This window comes from Anguilla rostrata, chromosome 18 (genome assembly GCF_018555375.3).
Source record: "Anguilla rostrata isolate EN2019 chromosome 18, ASM1855537v3, whole genome shotgun sequence".
In the NCBI taxonomy this organism is placed as follows: Eukaryota; Metazoa; Chordata; class Actinopteri; order Anguilliformes; family Anguillidae; genus Anguilla; species Anguilla rostrata.
This window is the reverse complement of record NC_057950.1, coordinates 2,724,446-2,742,950: the sequence shown is the minus strand read 5'-3', so window position 1 is coordinate 2,742,950 and position 18,505 is coordinate 2,724,446. Positions and strand designations below refer to the sequence as shown.

Sequence of the window (18,505 nt, the reverse complement as noted above, 5' to 3'; positions counted from 1 at the left end):
AGACAAAATGGCTACCACACATTACGTCGCATTGCGAGAGACAATAAATGGGTGGATGTATTGATCCTGCCATTGCTCAGCTAAAATTGTAGGAAACTTCAAGCAGACACACAACAGCCATTACATACACTAAATTGTTGGGGGGAGGTTAAAATGTAATGTGTGCAGTGTTTGATCTAAATTGATCTAAATTGTGAGTACTCACTGAACACAACTTTGTATGTCAATTGCACTTGGCCAGTTATCCTGTTGAGATTCCTATTTGCCCAATCCACAGCATGTTTCCATATGCCAGTGAAATATGTACAGTATTTGGAGATATAGCATACCGAAAATCATCTGCAGGTCCGCAAATGCTGCTAATGAATATCTTTGTGCAAAAGGGCTGCCCATCCAGATAAAGGTAAATAAATAAATAAAAACAAGAAGGAAAAACAAAAATGTACACTTTGTGACTTGTATTAATTTCCTCATTCCATTCCTGGACACTCAGAATGAGTTTCTGAATGTGTTAGTATTCATGCAGTTTAGTGAAAAAGAAGACACAATTCCCCGCTCGGCTTCCCTGTTTGTTAATGATCTAGAAAAGAAAGGAAACATTATTCACATCTCTTTAAAATGTGCAGCTTTCGCATCGCACAGAAGTGAACTTTGTTTCTTGTGGAGACCTAGCAAATAAGCCCTCAATGTACAGAGGAATCCCTTTCTCTTGAAATCAACACTCATGGCATTGTGGAGCACTGATGTTATGAATTCTCTGAAAATCTTTGTTTCAATAAGTCTGCAGTCTCTTTTGTTTTGTTGTCATTATTCTTTACACCCATGAGTCTGTCATAGGTTCAATGAACCCATTGTTGATCTTCCAAGAAACAGAAAAAAAAATATCTTAACCATTCTGGATAGTTATGAAAATTCATAAGTTGGCTGCTCTCGAGAGAAATACTTGCATATTTTAGAACAGAGATGCAATACAAATATTTGTTCCTTACACTGATCAATGGGCAATGGTTCTTGTGAAGGTCATTTTTGAACTCACTCAGACACAGACAAAAATAAAGAAATTAAATTTTTTAAAAAACACCACACATATACATAAAGAAATCATGTTAGAGCTGGTTTAAAAATCTTAAAATAGTGTACATTTAGTGGTTGTATTTATATTTTAATGTGCCCACTTAATGCACACTATTAAAAGATTTTGAAGTTGGAATTTTTTGATGTAGATATTCTTCCTTGTTTCTTTTATGCTATTTAATCATTTTCATGAACCAAAATAACAGAATATTTTCAGCATGTTAAAGAGCAAGAGGCTAATTGTTAAGGCTCCACATTGAGGCCTCAGTTCCTTATAGCAATTCTCATGACCTCTACAGCCGTGGTTACCAAACTGCCTAAACCTTCTATATTTCTGTTGTGTTTCTTTGAAATACCTACGGGCCACGTTTCCTCAAAGCATCAAAGATGGGCCCAAAGACAGGGACATTGATTGTCTACAGATTAAGATAGCATCAGTATGTTCTCTTGCACATTCTAATATTGTGCAATAGTGAATTATGACCATGTACGGTACTGTGCCAGTGTGCTTATGTTTTAAATGAATACCAATTCAACAAACCACTCATTCCGTTCAAGCAGTGGGTGTAGTAATAGTATTGAAATTGTAATTACTAAAGCTAGATCGATCATTTACACAGCAGATTTTCCACTGAAATAGATTGTTCTCACCAGGCAGCTATTGAAATGCGTGACCATGTTTAATTTGTTTTGGGAACCGCTAGTTGCCATAGTTACTAAGCACCAGCAGGATTCTATGTCGTATGTGATTGTTTCCATCTGGATATTCTACAGTTGGGATCATCGAAGAGAAAGTATGGAATTTTCATTTGTTATGTCAAAGATCACATTTCACAAATAGTTTAAAGCTCAATGAAACTTAAACACAACTGAAAACTTGAATTACTTTACAGCCCAAACAAAACAACAGTATTTAGCTTCACCTAGCATTTTTTTGGCTGTAAATTGCTAGATAAAATATTTATTCCTGTTCCAGGGTCTAAAGGAATTGCAAAATGAGTACTATGATGCAGATATGTAAACTAATGACATAAGTATGCATTTTAAGGTATTCCTTGGAAGTGGAAATCCTCAAACTTTACCAGAAGGTGTCCTTATAGTATGACATTTATAAATATTCTTGATATTAGGACATTTTGTAGATACACTTCATGACCAAAAGTATAACTCCTGACATCTGGCATCTCATCCAAAATTATGAGTATTGATATGGAGTTGGTCCACCCTTTGCTGCTATAACAACCTCCACTCTTCTGGGAAGGCTTTATGTTAGTGCATTGCTGCAAGTATTTGCTTCCACTCAGCTAGATGAGCATTAGTGCCCCCCCCCCCCCCACAATGACACTGCCATTGTACCCTTGATACAGGTACTTAACCTGCATTGCTTCAGTATATATTCCAGCTGTATAAATGGATGCAATGTAAATGCTATGTAAAAAGTTGGGTAAGTCGCTCTGGATAAGTGCCTGTAATGTAATGTCATTTTAAAGAGGGGGAAAAAAACCCTTGGATCATTTAGTGCGTTGTGCTGCTGCGATCCCACTGGGTATATCCAGGAAGCAGAGCTGTTCAGAGACATCTGCAGCCATACGGCAGGGTCACTTCTGCCGTGCGACTCACCCGCCAACATCCAACTGTGATCCTGCTCATCATCTGACATTTTCCACCAATGCTGCACGGTAAAACGATCGTTTTGAAAATGCGCAAGATTCGACTGTGAGCTCGCTCATCATCTGACATTTTCCACCAATGCTGCACTGTAAAACGATCCTTTTTGAAAAGACGCTCACTTTTCATAGGCTACTGCAAAATTATGAAGCGATTTCAGAAACAATATCCAAAAGGGAATTCAAATGCATTTGTCCCCACTGGTTATTTAATAACTGACGAAAACAAAATGAAAGCATGATGGTTACTATGGATGCGTTGGGCAGCATGAAAGGCTTGAAGAGTGAATAACTGGATGATGAATACCATACAGCCTGGTTGACACAGAGGACTTCACAGAGCCCCAGACAGCAGTACGTTGTGAAGGCCCCATAAGCCTTTCTACCAACCAGAAGCGCTGCTGGGTGCAATAACGTTTACACTGGCATGAGGCTCTTTTACCCTAACGTGCGTCAGGTGTCTTCATTGTGTGAATTCATGCAGGTCATCCATCAGACACCGTTACCTGTGCCAGGGGTGTCCAACCCTGGTCCTGGAAATCTGCAGGGCCAACTGGTTCCTATTGTCACTCACTACTGGTCTATTTAATCAATTCATTAGACAGTCGAGTCATCCGATACAGTTCCTTGGCTCTGAATTCATTTTAAGAATCAAGAAACGGCAGATATTGTGGTTCTACAGAACCTGGTTTGAGAAGAGGTATAAAAAATTTTTGAGAAGAGGAGGTTTTAGAGGGAATTTCAGGTCAAAAGTCAGTGAGAGGATGCAAATCTTTATATTCAGCGCTTCGCGTGTAGTTTGCGAAATTCACCACTGTCACCCTTATTCGGCCAGAGAGGGAAGAGATGTTGCCTTGGCTTGGACCGTTGACCTCTTAAATTTCAAAATATTTTAAAAATGCAATAGCATGCGAGCTGAGGATTGGGAGTTCGTGACAAGGCGCTACACAGCACTTAAAATTGTCCCCGTCCTGTAAGGAGGCTCCTTCGCGCGCTTCCATCGGCCGCATGGATTGGAATGGGACGGACGGATGGGACGCGGGGGGGGGGCGGGCACATCTTGCGCTCCAGAGTGGACAATGACATCAGAGGTCCTGGCCTGTAGCTTTTCTTCCTTTTTCAGCCAATTGTCCTTATTAGTCGTTTGCACACATACATTATCCAAACCAGATGACAGACGGAAAATAAGAAGGTAATTCTGCATGGCCTCAGGAACCTCTTTTTCTGTCACTGTCTGTATGTAAGCCCGATTGAAATATAGATCAGCACTAAAAACAAAAAAAAAGGGGTTATCAGCACTTCCAAGACCACTGGCAATGGCAGCCAATAAAATTCCTTACAGTTATTTAACTGGACATATTACATATCTACATCCTCCACTCCCCTCCCCAGATCGTACAAGACTATCTCAGACACACACACGCGCGCACACGCGGACAACTGATCACCTCTCAAACACTCGCAGACAATCACAGCCCAATAAAACGCACAGACAAAGAGACAAGACAGTAAAAAAAAAAAAAAAATCCCGTCTTCGATCCCCACATCATGGCTGGGGTCAAAGTTTGTCCTGGGCTCAGCTTCTAACGCATGTTTCCGATCCGCAAAGTTTATTTATTCTGGCCGAGGAGCTTCTTCCTCTGGACACATTCTGGCCCCTTGTCTGTATTTGTGTTTTTCCTGGAAATTTAGCATCTTCGTTCTAATGAGCACAAGAGCGCAGATCCTGAGTGCCGTGTACAGGAAGATATAGACACAGACACTCCATGTGTATTTGAATCTGTGCAATCTGTACCCCCAAAGACCCAGAAATTCATTTTTGTCCCCTGTAGGGGACATGCCTCTCATGTATTAATCTCAAGAACCATATATTTTACTGTGCTGTGTAGTGGGCATAAAACATATATTTTTGAAAATGTTTTCGCTATAAAATGTTTTTGTCTTCCAAGACACTTTTATTATGTCAAATAAAAATTTTAAAATACTATCTGCCAGGTCTCAGACTCTCCGTATCCAACCTTATGTATTGCTGTTTCAGCTCAGAGGTCAGAGGTCACTGTTATAAAGAGGTGACGGATATCACTCAGTGACTATGAGATTTTCCACCACGAACCCATCACACAGGAAGGAGCAACAGCTAAACACATGCTATGTTCCCTTATGATGGTTGGAATATTAACACATTTTTTGCCATAGCTGAAGATTCCTGAGTGCTATTTGGTGCCATTTGTTCCTCTATCATTTGGGCTGCACTTATATTTCATTGTGTATTTATTCCTGTGACCAATAACTCAATTTGAATGTCCCCTTGACATTTCATTTCTTATATTTTCCATTCTTTAATTTCATTGTAAATCTACTGGGAATACTACATTGGTCTTTTAAAAAAAAAAATCAGTTCTAGCTGTATACTGTCATTGTGTTCAATAAACAACTGGTGCGGCTGCAACCTTACTGAAATATCATTCAGGATCTGAGATAAGAACTAAATGATAAACAGGATGGTATGTGCGTGTGAATTCCCCCACATGCAAAACAACAATGGGTTGTCTCAACAGCTTGATGGCAATTGATACAAATCTCCACACATATAAATGACCGAGTTTCAAAACGCTTCACAAAATGCTTCACGTAACCACCTTAGATGGTCTTTCAGCCTTTTGCAGATGGAGGCCTTTTGCAGCCTCTCCTGATAAATGGAGGGCCTTGGAGGTCCCGGGCAGCATTGGGACGTCCCAGCTCAGAAGAAGGGCCCGGAGCAGACCTCCATGCTCTGCGACAGTCAATGTTGAAACAAGGGAGGAAGCGAGAGAGAGAGGGAGAAACAGACACACTGGAGGTCAACCGTGAAGCTGAAGGAATGCCGAAATGCAGGAATCCACCACATACCGGCAAAACACAAGTGCATGCACACACGCAAAGCAAAAGCACGCACATTCACGCATGTGCACCCACACGTACACACACATGCACACACGCACACACACATGCGCACATGCACGCACACACACGCATTCGTGCACGTGCACACACACGGTGCGTACACACACATGCAAAGAAATTTCACTTATAAATTTGTAGCAATGACAAAATTTGTAGTTGAAAATCAGTTATAAATATCATCGGGCATCTGCTGTGTAAATGTGGTGGATGTGGAACTCTACATTATTTACTTCGCAGTGTGAAAATATTCACACAGTAACACTGCAGTAGGACTGTATCTGAACCTGAAAACCCTATTCAGAAAAACAGGTTTTGACCAATCATATTTGTGAGATAGTAATAAAATGAGATCAGTGGCAGAAGTGGACATTGAATGGGAAATTAAACAATGGTCATTTGTTGCGCATAATGAAACACACATTTTAATGTGTTTCGTCACACACGGAAAGGTATATTTCTTACATCACGGTGAGACAAGACAAACAAATACGCCCCCATTTTCAGAACACGAACACAGATAATAGGATTGATAATTTGTAGGTTGAACAGATGCAGTTATTACTTTTGTAGTTCTCTGCACACCCTGTCTCTGCACTGTACTCCAGTGCTGTGCTTTCTCATAGCATCCAACTTGTCTGAAAATAAAACAGCAGATGCTGTTTTTTTTTTTTTTTTTCCAAACCTTTCCTACTAGCGCAACCACCATCTGCTTTGGCATGTCTCTGTGCTCCGTGCCGCAGCAGAGTCCTCTGAAACAGCCGAGCCATGTGGAGCAGCGTATCCATTTAACCTCTTCATTCAGATCGGTGCGGCTGGCGCGACCGAAGGAACAGCAGTTAGGTCTTTCGCGCTTTCCACAGGACAAGCTGTTTTTGTCGTTCCTACGCTCGCGCTCCGTTTCACGTTAGTTTGGTTTGCCGGTCTGTTCGGGAATTTTATTTTTTAAATTTTTACTTCCTCCTCTCCACTTCAGGCTTAGCTGCTCAGCGGACACGGCCGAGCTGAAGTCGATACACTGGAAAAACAGAATTGAAAAACTGTATTATTGCATAAACACACCAAGGCGGCTTTTGGCTAGTTTGGAAGATGTACAACAATTTATTAGGATGTTGCCATGGGCAACTACAGTTATTCATTAACAACCAGCTGTTTAGAAGGGCTCACTCTTTCATATACTTGGTAACCACAGTTCTCTCAACAAAACAATGCACAATGCCAAAAAAATAAACTGTTTTACAGTATATCTTTCATTCATGTCCATGAAACCATTAAAGATAGCATACTAAAGATCACCAAATTTCTCTGCTAGACAGCAGCTGTGATTCCGTCTGAAATTGTACCTTTGACCCCACAGTCTTACCCATGTTTCTCATGATGAGTGGAACATGCCAATCTTGTAGACTGAACTTACACCCCCCCACTTACACCCCTTTCACACCGAAGCAACAGCCATTGGTGTAAAAATGTCAGCCCGTGCTACTATGAAGAGAGAGGCTAGCTTCACGGTCATTCAAATAATCAACTGAAATGCAGCACATTCTATGGAACTAAACAATTGTCCGGTTCAATAATACTCATCACAGCTCACTCAACAGTGCACAGTAGATGTTTGCCAGATGTTTATGGCTCTGTTCTAAGTTCCTGTTTATCTTATTCATTGCTGACGGCCATGTTTGTTAACGCTATGCTGTGTGTTCATACTTGTTGTTGGATCCATTTTCCAAGTATGAAAAATTAAACTTAAGCTTGCTAAAATGTTTTTTTTTATCGGTCTCATTACAGGAAGTGCCAAGGCCTGTGACTAAATGAAGGTTCTCTGCATGTCAAGTATCTCAACTGAAACGAAATCTTATTGTGCACTTTGTCAGCAGTGGACTTCTCACAGCTGGGGGCGAGTTCAGTGGCAGATTCTGTTCAGCACTTTCATCAGCGTTAAGGTACAGCTTACTCTGGCATGTGCTTTTAATATATTCTAATATTTATTCTTTGTATAACTTTAAACTTAAACAAGTGGATATAAATTATGTCCCCATCGTATTAGGAGGTGATTTTATTTTGGTTTTACACAGCAGGACCTGCTGGATGTACTCTGAGATTGTGGTCAAGGAACTGGCTTGAGAAATTTTGATCCAAAATCTGCTGCCGATTAGCTGTGTTTCTGCTTCTTCCCACCCATTGGACAATGTCCTTAGTGACAAGAAACACCCAGTGACCAATTTCAACAACTTCAACAATTTTTTTTACCAAAGGCAAAATTTGTCGTCTGCGCAGCTGAGAGAGTTTTTCCGTACTCTGTCACTTCATCCACAGCATCCTCATTCGTCCTAGCAGCATGACCTCCGTGACCTTGACTGAGAAACACAGGACAGGGAGAACGGACCCACCAAGCAGCCTTCTGTGACCTACTGTACACCATTCATTCACAACCCCACACTGAGGCTTTCTGTTTGCTCGAAGAACAAAGTACACAGTTTTACGGTGAGTGGTATCACTCTGTGATATAATGTGCCCGGACTTCAAACTCTACACGCCGAAATACTGGGCAGTGATCTGTATGTACCATAAAAAAGATGAAAGATCGCTAAAACAAAAAATATAAAAACCTAAAGATTTCAAACTTGCCTGTGTGTTGTGTACTGTGTGATAATAAAATGGCCGCATTTTTAAGTCTTAAGGATTTGTCAAACCAAGATTCTCTCCAAATAAATTAAGGACCATGTGCTACGTCAAGGTGTTGTTGTTTCACCTTATTTGTACCAGGTGATCCACTGTGGACAACAAAAACATTAATTATTCATATTGTTAACCAACCGTGATAATATAAAAGTCAAAACTAATGTACATACATAGATCATTTGTGCACAAAGTCCTCAAAATTACATAAGATGCTTTATGACAAAACGAAAAATGACAACAAATTCTCTTCTGTGTGCTTGCCCAACTGGAATATAGAATGTCAAATAGGCCATATCAATTCAACGATGATGTCAGCATCTAAAATCAGTTGCTGGCCCAACAGACGGTCAAATGGTGTCTGCTGTTAGGATTTTGCGCCATCTAGTGGACTAAAACGTCATCTGACGCACAAGAAAGAGAATAACATTGATTGACCCTTGACTGTATATACAACTAAATTATTCCACATCAACTAAAAATCTAAAGTGTCATTTAAAAGATGGCTGGACCACAGTTTGTATTTTTGTACCATACATTAAATCTATTTGGGTTCAAGTTCAGGAACAGCACTTTTAACAGCTGCACAGATTTTTGAACAAAAATGGCAATATTATTTCATTTGAGTTTGTTTCTCAATGAGCACATAAACTACATTTTAAAGAAATTAAATGAAAGCTGGATGGAATATTGTGTTGGTGACTTTATTATTAATCTACTGATTATGTCGAAATAATATAATATATTCCTCTTTGTGTATTGTGTTCACACACATTGCATTTAGGAATTCAGCATTCTCTCTAGATTTCGTTTTTACATACAATCCATTACATATGAAGCTGATGTTTTCCCCCACATACAGCCCTCACAGATTTAAGACACTGGCTGTGTCAGGAAAGACCTCTGTGGCTTCGTTAAGGAGATAGTAACGCGACAGTTAATCCAAGCTAAGTGGAATGGAGTAGGCAATTCTGAACTATATTTATAATCCAGAAAAAAAACATCCAAAATGACATCTAAAATTCTGTTTATCATTCACTCATATGTGACGCATAGGCGAAAAATGCCTATTATCAGTAACCGACCATCTCCTATTCCAAGCTCATCTTGCTAAATGCCCAATTCACCACTAGAGGGCAGTTACAGTATACATAACTTCAGTAGCTATTCACTGTTGAACTTGATTACTGGTCCTCAGCTCCTCCCTCCCTTACTTTCACCAGCTTATTTCCTGACTGGATGTGTCAAAGTTACAGGTCAAAGTCAATGAAATGTCACTGTCAGCTATTCCTGTGCGAATACGACAGTCAACACTGCCGGTCACAGAACACTGTTTAACTGGCAGTACCAATGCTACACACTGTACAACCTTATAGCTCATCTCAAATGCACATTTTTTCAGTATTAGGATACAAACTGGCATATTCTTTAATCACCTGTGTTCAATGTTAGGATAAAATGTGACAATTTTAATAATTTTAATGTTTTTAACGGTATAAAAAAACAACATTTTGATAAATAGTTATTTTTGAACTACAACACCTAGTGCAAGGGCAGATGTAACGGGATGAGTTTTCAGTGTTACTTAGGCTGGTTCAGAAACCGGAGCCTTACCAGAGGTGGAACAGAAGAGCACTCGGAGGGCACGAGAGGCTTCCGGAATGTCGGGCAGAGTTCTAAATGCTTCATGAACTTTAGCCAGCGGCACGTGGGCGCGTGCTCAAGTGGTGGGCAAAGCCTAGCGTAAGTAGACACTAAAAAAAGCGCGCTGACCGAACGTTCACTGCGCATGTCTCTCGACAGTGGAAGTCAGTGCACCTGGACACAGCGGCTATACCTTTAAAAAAATAAAAATAAATTAATAAATACCGTTAACTCCAGACATAAAATAACGTACACGGGGTTGCAAATGATAAAGATCTAAAATTATGGGTTGGATAAAAAAAAGCCTGTTCCATACATTGAGTGACTACCCTGGTAGATATTTAAGACAAATTAAAACCAAATGGACGTTTGTTACATAAACAGATAAGAGGCCAGAGGACATCATTTTAAATTTTATTCTTTATGATTTGACGGAGAGCAACACAATTTTTAATTAAGAATACAGAGTTGTGTTTCTCACAGTGTTTCAAAGGCTACATTTTTCCCCCCCAATTGAAGGCACACATACACAAGGGACTAGTGTTGTACATTGCCCACTTAAAACGCAGAATGCAAAGCCAACAGGACTCAACATCAAAAATATCAGATTTTATAATATATATTATATCATATTTAATATCAATATACCCATTATGAGATATTACACAATAGTCGAGAGACAAAACTAACCACAAAGTTGGCACATTTGCTTTATCTGTCTGATTGTCAGGTGTACTGTTTTATATAGAAACCTGCATTGTTGTTTATGCACCGACAGAATTTTCACCACAAAAATATATTTGGTCCACAGTACATAGTGCAAGATATTATATCGCAATACAGGTTTTACCATCTAAAGAAGCACATGCAGATCCAACAATATGCAAATCACCAGGTCATGCATTTAATATAGTGATTCTAAAAATATTTCTGAAAAGCTGAGCCAAAAGTATCTGGCTATCTGAAAAAATAAACCTACCAGAGGTATATACAACAAAACCATAAGATCACAGTATCAGATTCTAAGGATTACTAAATATTCATCAGTATTAATATGAGTGAAAATTAGCAGTCATTGGCATTTTACCATTTCCAGTATAAACACAGTGTTGGACGTAGAGGAGTATCAGTTTAGAGAAAAATATATATTTTTTCCTATTGCACAGTATTGCTCTATATTCATAATTGAACAGCAAAAAGCATATAAACGACAATATCATAATAACGACAGCACTATTAAAAATGCATTCAGAAAACTCTAGTATACAATCACCTTTAGTTACCAAATATCCACTGTTTAATTTTACTGAATACACAGTATCAAAGAAATACAAAGTACACTATAAACAAGACAACAATAAATAAATATCATAAGGTTATCCTATCGGTAAGACTGAGCTCTTATAAAAGCACACGAACATTCACACCTTTAATGGAGCGTGGGACATTCTAAACACAAGAAACCCGCCCCATATGGTGAATGATAAACAGCATTTGGCAAAAACAACTGTTTTGAGAGAGGAACACAGTCCCCTATCCCAGCTGATAACATGATGTCCGATATGCAATGACATTAAACAATCAATTAAATATTTTGCTACATTCAGAGATGTGTCTATATGAAGACCAATTTTCCCGTGGCGCTACGCTACAATCTGGAATAATCTGGATCGGTGCACTGGAGGGCTCACCCGCACTGGGCCAGATCACTTAGGCCTCGTAGCGGGCCAACTGTCTGTGCTGGCCCTTCCCTTCTCCCGGCTTGTAGTCGGGGGAGTGTCCCTGGCTCTCTCTCGGGGATTTCGTGAAAGGCCGCCCTTTCCGATCGGAAGGTTCCCTCGTCTCCGTGGGGTCCTCTGACGTCAGGAGGCCACCAGCCGACCTGTGATTGCAGAGGCAGATTTTCAGCGCGGCTACTGACCCCGGTGAGCAGGCTACGGCATTTACTATTGTGTAGTCAAGGGAAACGGTTTTACACAGCACAAGTCCATGCAGAATCAATTTATGTAAAGAAGCGACCACGTGATAGTGCGGTATTTTCAAATTAAATTGAGAATTGTCCTTGGAAAAACAGTCGCAGCCACCTATCTGTGGGGCGACATAGCTCAGGAGGTAAGAGCAGTTGTCTGGCAGTCGGAGGGTTGCTGGTTCGATCGCCGCTCTGGGCGTGTCGAAGTGTCCGTAAGCAAGACACCTAACCCCTAACTGCTCTGGTGAATGAGAGGCATCAATTGTAAAGTGCTTTGGATAAAAGCGCTATATAAATGCAGTCCATTTACCATTTACCTATCTGCTAGTTGTTGCAATTTTCTGCTCCTGCAATAAAAAAAGCTTTGCCAGAATTACCTGCTTTTGGTTATTCTCAGAGGTCCATTTTCAATGGTGTGGGACATCTGGAAAGAATGACAAAATGAGACAAGCTCACAAGGGCGTTTCGGATTTATCCCCCGAAAATGAAACTGAGACAGGCACTCCCTCATTTCTGATCTTATCTCTCAAGTGGCCTTAACAGATGGACATTGTAGGGGAAAAAAAAAAAAAAAACGATTGGAAATTGTTCTGGAAATTGCCTACCATTTCCTACTTCTGCCTCAAACCGACTTTGGCCGCTGTTTAGTTCTCACTTTCAAAACTAATTTTCCTAATGGTCAACATATGCGCCACTCCAGCACTCTACCCCTGAAGCCAGACAGTAGAGATTTTGTGTCCACATTTCAAGTGAATAAATGGCGATTCAGAACGCCGTTCAAAACGCATTCACTTAACGCTGAGATAAATCTCTGATGAGCCCTCGGATGAAAGAAAATAGGCTACTAAATTACAAACCTGTCTCGAATGCTAACTAAGATATAGTCCAGTAAAAGGATGGAGGCCAAAAAATAACCTTGGAAAAAAAGAGCGAACTTTCCGAAAAGGAGCCCTGCTAAACGATGTAGTCAAACATATCAGATTTGATTTCTGCATAGACAACAACAGACAGGGACACTGGACCTTACTGCTTACAGAATCAGGCAGGGTATGGATGTTGTTAGAATCCATGCTCTCGTGTCTCAGTACAAAAACAGTTCTAGAACTCCACTGGCTTTCAATTACCAGCAGCGATTGTGACATCACATTAGAATGTTTGTGACCTCACACCTTAAAGGGTTAAAGGTGTCGGCAGTCATACGCAGGCCATCTTGAACACAGGTGTTACCCTCTGGGTTACTTACACAGTGAGCTGTGCAGTTGGGCTGACTGGAAGAGCTCTGATAGTATTTCAAAAGCCTCTCCGCCAGACTGATGCGCTGCAAGAGGTTCTCGATGAAGCTCTGCAGCCGAACTTTCCCACACATCTCGTGCTGGACAGCTGTTTCCAGAAAGTGATGAATTGTTATAACTTCCCTGGAATGAATTAAAAATGAGAAGATGAGAGGGGGAGGAGGGAGAGGGGAGGGATGAAGGGAGGGAGGTGGGGGATGAAAGAGAGAGGAAATGAGAAGGCTTATTTCTTCTGGATCTTTCTGCGACAGGGCTGCCAAAGTTTAGGCCTTGGCAGTTACAGGAATGGCAGCCGTCAGATCTTCTGCCAGTACCATATGACAGAGCTGCATAAAGCTGTTAACTCATGATATTTCACAGGAGTGTTACTGTACACACCAATTATATATGTTATATAAATTATATATTTAAAAATATATATAATTTCTATTTTATTTTAATATTTTTGTGAGAGAGAGAGAGAGAAAGAGATATTTAAGAATGACCCTGGCATTTAACTTTTTAGAGGGTCTTCTGGTCAATTAATATCCAAAATCTGACTTAACAGCACAGGAACTACAAATGTTACATAAAGCAAAGAAGATTGATGCAGGCACAGTGCACAGAGCAGTCACAGTTGCCGAGCCTATCGAGATTTCTTACTGCCCTTCAAACGTGTGAGGGAAAGCCAGCTGGCCTTTAAAGCACCAGTTAACAGAAAATAAATAAATAAATAACAAAACAGAAGTGTTTACTCAGAACAGTTGCATGCTGACTGTCATCGAGAACATGTTTAAATGAACACTACAAATTTGAGCGTGGACCTTCACTTTTGATATTACGCGTTTACATCCTACGCACCAAAAACATTCATTTCTACTTTTTGACGGCTTCTTTAAAAATTAGAGCTTCGTCTATTCTGGGGACAGGGGCAGAGACCAAAATTTAAGGCTTGCTTTGCAAGTCATGTGCCTAGTGGTACCGCCAGAAGGCACAGGTCTGTCCCATCCACGATATGGCGTAGTTGCCGCTCTTCTCTAATTATAAGGGAAGCTTCCCTCCTGAATGAGTCGTGGTACTGACTTATGTTTGAGAGCAATTCACTGCCAGCATTCTTTAATGGCGTCTTAATTGTAAGTTTCCCGTTTTATTGACTTTTCCGTAACAAGGTGCGCGGCCCAGTCAGACACAGGAGATGGGCGATAGGGAGCTTTCTGCATGGTGCGAGTGCTGGATGCCAACACCAATTAAACTGATGGACAGACCAGTATTGACAGATACACATCCATCTATGCCTGGCATATCTAACAGAAAGACAGGCAGGCGGGTAGATGGATATGTGCAGCACACTCTTAGAAGAGAGGCTTCCAAAAGGATTCTCTGCCTCCATAGAGGTACCCTGCATAGCTCAAGGTATTATTTCTTTTGGCCAAAATGGTTAAATCGGGAACCTTTCACTCTTTTCACACCTACCATAGAGGGCTCTGTAAAGTGTGCTAAAAAGGGTTCCCTCATGAAGACAAGACGAAGAACCCTTTTTTCAAAGAGTGTATATGTACACAGATAGACAGATGGACAGATAAACAGACAGACAGATAGATGGACGGACAGAGACAGACGGAGGAACAGAGAGACAGAGACAGACAGACCGATAGATGGACAGACAGACAGACGGACGAATAGAGAGAGAGAGATGGACGGACAGAGACAGACAGACAGACAGACAGACGGAACCTGCCAGAAACACTCCACAGCAGACTCACTGTTCCTTCCTCTCCAGCTCCTGCTGGGAAGCGCAGAGCTGCTGGCGCAGGGTGGCGATCACCATGACGGCGGAGTCCACCTGGCGGGTGAGCGCCCTCTCCCGCTGGCACAGCTCCTGCTTCACCTGCGCCAGGTGCTGGGAGCGGGCGCGGTGGCGCAGGAGCTCGGAGTCGGCCCGCGCCAGCTCGGTGCTCACACTGAGCAGCCTCCGCTCCGCCGTGCCGTCCGTCGCCCGCAGCATGTCCTGCAGCCTGCGGCGCAAGCGGGCGCCTGGCTCCGCCCCCGGTGGCTCCGCCCCCGCCAACTCCGCCCCTGCCGGCTCCGCCCCCACCGCCACTACCGCCACTGCTGCCGCCCCCTCGGGCGCCCCTCCCCCTTCCTCCTTCTCCTTCTCCTCCCCTTGCGCCTCCCCCTGCACCTCCTTCACAGTCACCTCGCCGTGTTTCGAGCGCCCCTTCCCCATGGTGGCGGTGGCGTTGCCGTCGCCGTCGTCGTTATCGTCTCCCGGGCGACGCGTCTCCGCACGCGCGCTCTTGCACCTCTCCGTGCAGCGGCCCTCCCGGGCCCTCCGGCCGTCCGGCAGCGGCGCGGCGTCCGCGGGGCGCCACCTGCTGCCGGGGCCCAGGTCGTGCAGCGTGTGGTAGGCGTGGCTGTAGTCCAGGTGGGCCCGCAGGGACGACAGGCTGCGGAACCTCTCCCGCTCCCCGCACCGCGGGCAGCGGAACGGAAGCTCCCGGATCTCTCGGCACGGTGGGAGGTTCCTCACGCTCAGCCTCTGCTGCATCTCATTAATGACCTGGAACGAGCGGACCGTCACTGCCCGCATCGCACACAGGCAGGCGGCAGCGTGGCACACTGGGTAAGGAACTGGGCTTGCAACCGAAAGGTCCCAGGTTCGATTCCCTGCTAGGACACTGCCGTTGCACCCTTGAGCAAGGTGCTTAACCTGAATTGCTTCAGTATATATTCCTGCTGTATAAATGGATGCAGTGTAAAAAATGCTGTGTAAAAAGTTGCGTAAGTCGCTCTGGATAAGAGTGTCTGCTAAATGCCTGTATAGTAATGTAACAGACAGCTCGAACGAGGTGCCAAAAACCTCCCTGTAAAAACAATTTCAATTACAAACAATAAAAATATGTGTACAGACAAAAATAGAAGCAGCTAGTGCTAATAAGCTAATAATTTATCTGAAATTCCCTCTCTCTGTCTCTCATTAAGAGTGCATGTCTTATAAGGAGCAATGTAAATAGCAGACTAGCAGTGGAAGAGTGAGGCTTCACCACACCTGAAATGAGCAGAGCTGTCGTACCCCATTTTTGGCTCCAGAGTGCAAAATATTTTGATTGGTTGGAGCAAGTCAGTGATTGACTGCCAACTCTGCCTATTGTGGAGTATATTAAATCTCACTCTTCCCATCTCACCACAGCAGACATTTTACATGTTATTCTGGTAAGAAATGTGGATTTATTCCGCTGGGTACTTCACTAAAGGAAGTATCTTGCTCGAAGGTGCAGCAGTGCTTTCTCACATGGAAACTTCCAGTGTGATTTTCCAAAAGACCACATCACGCAGCTGACTTGTCCCAATACTGCCGTATGTTAGACCCAAGGAGAATGTGACATTTACATTGGAGCATTTTGGAAAAAATCTAATCAGTTTGGAGCAGGAAAAAAAAACCCCCAACTCAAGTATTGGCATGACACATGTTGCACAGTATGGATAAAATAAATGCATGCCAAATTACAATCATACTTGCTGACTAGCCAAAGACACTGAATCTACAGAAATTATACTATCTCTGATTTAACAATGTTAGTTTCGTTAGGTCTGACCACTCGGAACCTGACTGGAAACACACAGCACCCAGGTTCCTCCACTTTTGTCCATTTCGCGTCTGACCGACACAAGCACCCATATAGCAAAGGTGTACATCGCTTCTGGTTCAGACAGAGATGGTAAATTTGTTCCGGCGGCACAGAGACGGAGGTCGCGGTGTAGTGACACACCATTCTTCATTCGAAAGCAATTACGGAACAGCAGCACACCAAACTGCTGTGTCCAATTTGTTCTTGGACAGCTATTGAGACGTATTAGCGAATAAGCAGATGTATTTAAGAGGGAAAGATCGGAGATCTATCAGCAATCATATAAACTCTGACTTCGTGAATGCTGAACATAGACACGGCTTTTTTTGTAATCAGGTTCCTCTTCTGTCGCCAGTTACAGTTGCAACGTCAGCTCAATGTAATTGCGATACGCACGACATACTACGTTGTTAGGTTATATCTGCAGCTGGCTGGCTAGCCAGTAATCTGTAACCAATCGCATATGCACAAGCCAGTAATTAATTAATCAATGGCATTTTAATCAGTAGCTAATGATCAAACCCACCCGATCATTTTACATACGTAAACATAAATTACTTGTGGCAAAAAATAAACCTGTCTCGCTATTCGCCTGCGTTAAAACGCCCTTAGAAGAAAAAATCTAACAGGTCCGTGCAGGAGCGTTAGCTACATTGTCACGAAGAAAGACATCACATGCAAAGAGGCATATTACACAAAAAAAGACTCAAACTGAGCAGTCGACCATATCGATTTCAGTATGGTATTTAGAACAATTGCGTTATTTCGACTGAATCAGAAGGCACATTTGTGGCAGCGTGATTTTATAGCAATTATGACTTGTTGTAAGCTCAAATAAAAGGCTATGCATGTAATGAAAATGGCTATTTTCAGCTATCTATGACATTCTTCGAAGTTTTACCTGGGTGCACAAGACGTCATACAGCCAGTGTGGTGCACGTGAAGTTTTATTCCTTGCAGGTCGCTATTCTGGCTACTCCAGTGATACGGACTGGCCAGACAATTCAGGGAACCAATCAGTAGCCTGGATTTTTCCCACGGATACCACTTTAACTTGCCCAAATTTACCTTGGGATAAAACACGGGTTTCAAAGAGTAAACGTGACAGCGGCAGCTAGTTTTGGGAGACTCGCTGCATTCAATGTGATGCTTCTGAGTACACAACAATGTAAACCACGAACCATTCGATTCATGGCTAGATTTTCATTTTCAAACCTCCCCACCAACCACCACTGGGTATCACTTTAACAGCTACAAATATGCGGGACTACAGGCGATGTGCTCACTTCAAATAAACGAGAGCCTGAAAGGGCTGTTTGCATACCTGGATACCCTCGGGTCACACACAGTGTGAAATTCAAAAATCAAATCAAATATGTACTCTGTCAGTCTGATTCCTAACATAACATATTAGCATTCTCGTCATTGCAAAGCGAGACGGGCATTTGAACGAAACCATTCCTAGAAAGACGGGGGACGTAAATCAACAAGACATTTCTAAGCAAAGGGTAAAATGGCACAATTTTCTTTAAAGCGAAATTAATGCGTCTTCGAGAAAGTGTTGCACAACGTACAATCTCAGTTTAAAACTGGAAAATTTCATGAAAATGTGTAGTGATAACTCCTAAAATTCAA

At 42.2% G+C, this 18,505-nt stretch overlaps 1 protein-coding gene and 1 long non-coding RNA gene across 3 annotated transcripts; both read right to left on the bottom strand.

Moving 5' to 3' along the window:
• Positions 1-6,129: 6,129 nt before the first annotated feature.
• LOC135245152 (uncharacterized) lies at positions 6,130-10,190 on the bottom strand. The gene is made up of 3 exons (XR_010327166.1): positions 9,972-10,190; positions 7,929-8,035; positions 6,130-6,699 (listed from the first exon to the last, which is right to left on the bottom strand). It is a non-coding gene; the product is annotated as an uncharacterized LOC135245152 (long non-coding RNA).
• Positions 10,191-10,398: 208 nt separating this feature from the next.
• Positions 10,399-18,480, bottom strand: znf365 (zinc finger protein 365). Of its 2 annotated transcripts, none has more exons than XM_064316839.1 (5): positions 18,195-18,480; positions 15,005-15,801; positions 13,214-13,385; positions 12,348-12,394; positions 10,399-11,883 (listed from the first exon to the last, which is right to left on the bottom strand). In XM_064316839.1, the coding sequence occupies exons 2-5, from the start codon at positions 15,787-15,789 to the stop codon at positions 11,712-11,714; spliced, it is 1,176 nt and encodes a 391-aa protein (XP_064172909.1). In that variant the 5' UTR covers positions 15,790-15,801; positions 18,195-18,480; the 3' UTR covers positions 10,399-11,711. The 2 variants fall into 2 exon arrangements, with proteins under 2 accessions (XP_064172909.1, XP_064172908.1); XM_064316838.1 differs by lacking the exon at positions 18,195-18,480 and adding an exon at positions 17,772-18,180.
• Between the last annotated feature and the right edge of the window lie 25 nt (positions 18,481-18,505).

Coding starts and splice junctions, on each gene's coding strand:
- znf365 (XM_064316839.1), bottom strand. CDS start 15,789: ATGCAGCAGAGGCTGAGCGTGAGGAACCTCCCACCGTGCCGAGAGATC. Junction 12,395..13,213: donor CCAACTGCACAGCTCACTGT/GTAAGTAACCCA, acceptor CATTCTTTCCAG/ATGTCCCACACCATTGAAAA. Junction 11,884..12,347: donor CTGAGAATAACCAAAAGCAG/GTAATTCTGGCA, acceptor CTGCAATCACAG/GTCGGCTGGTGGCCTCCTGA.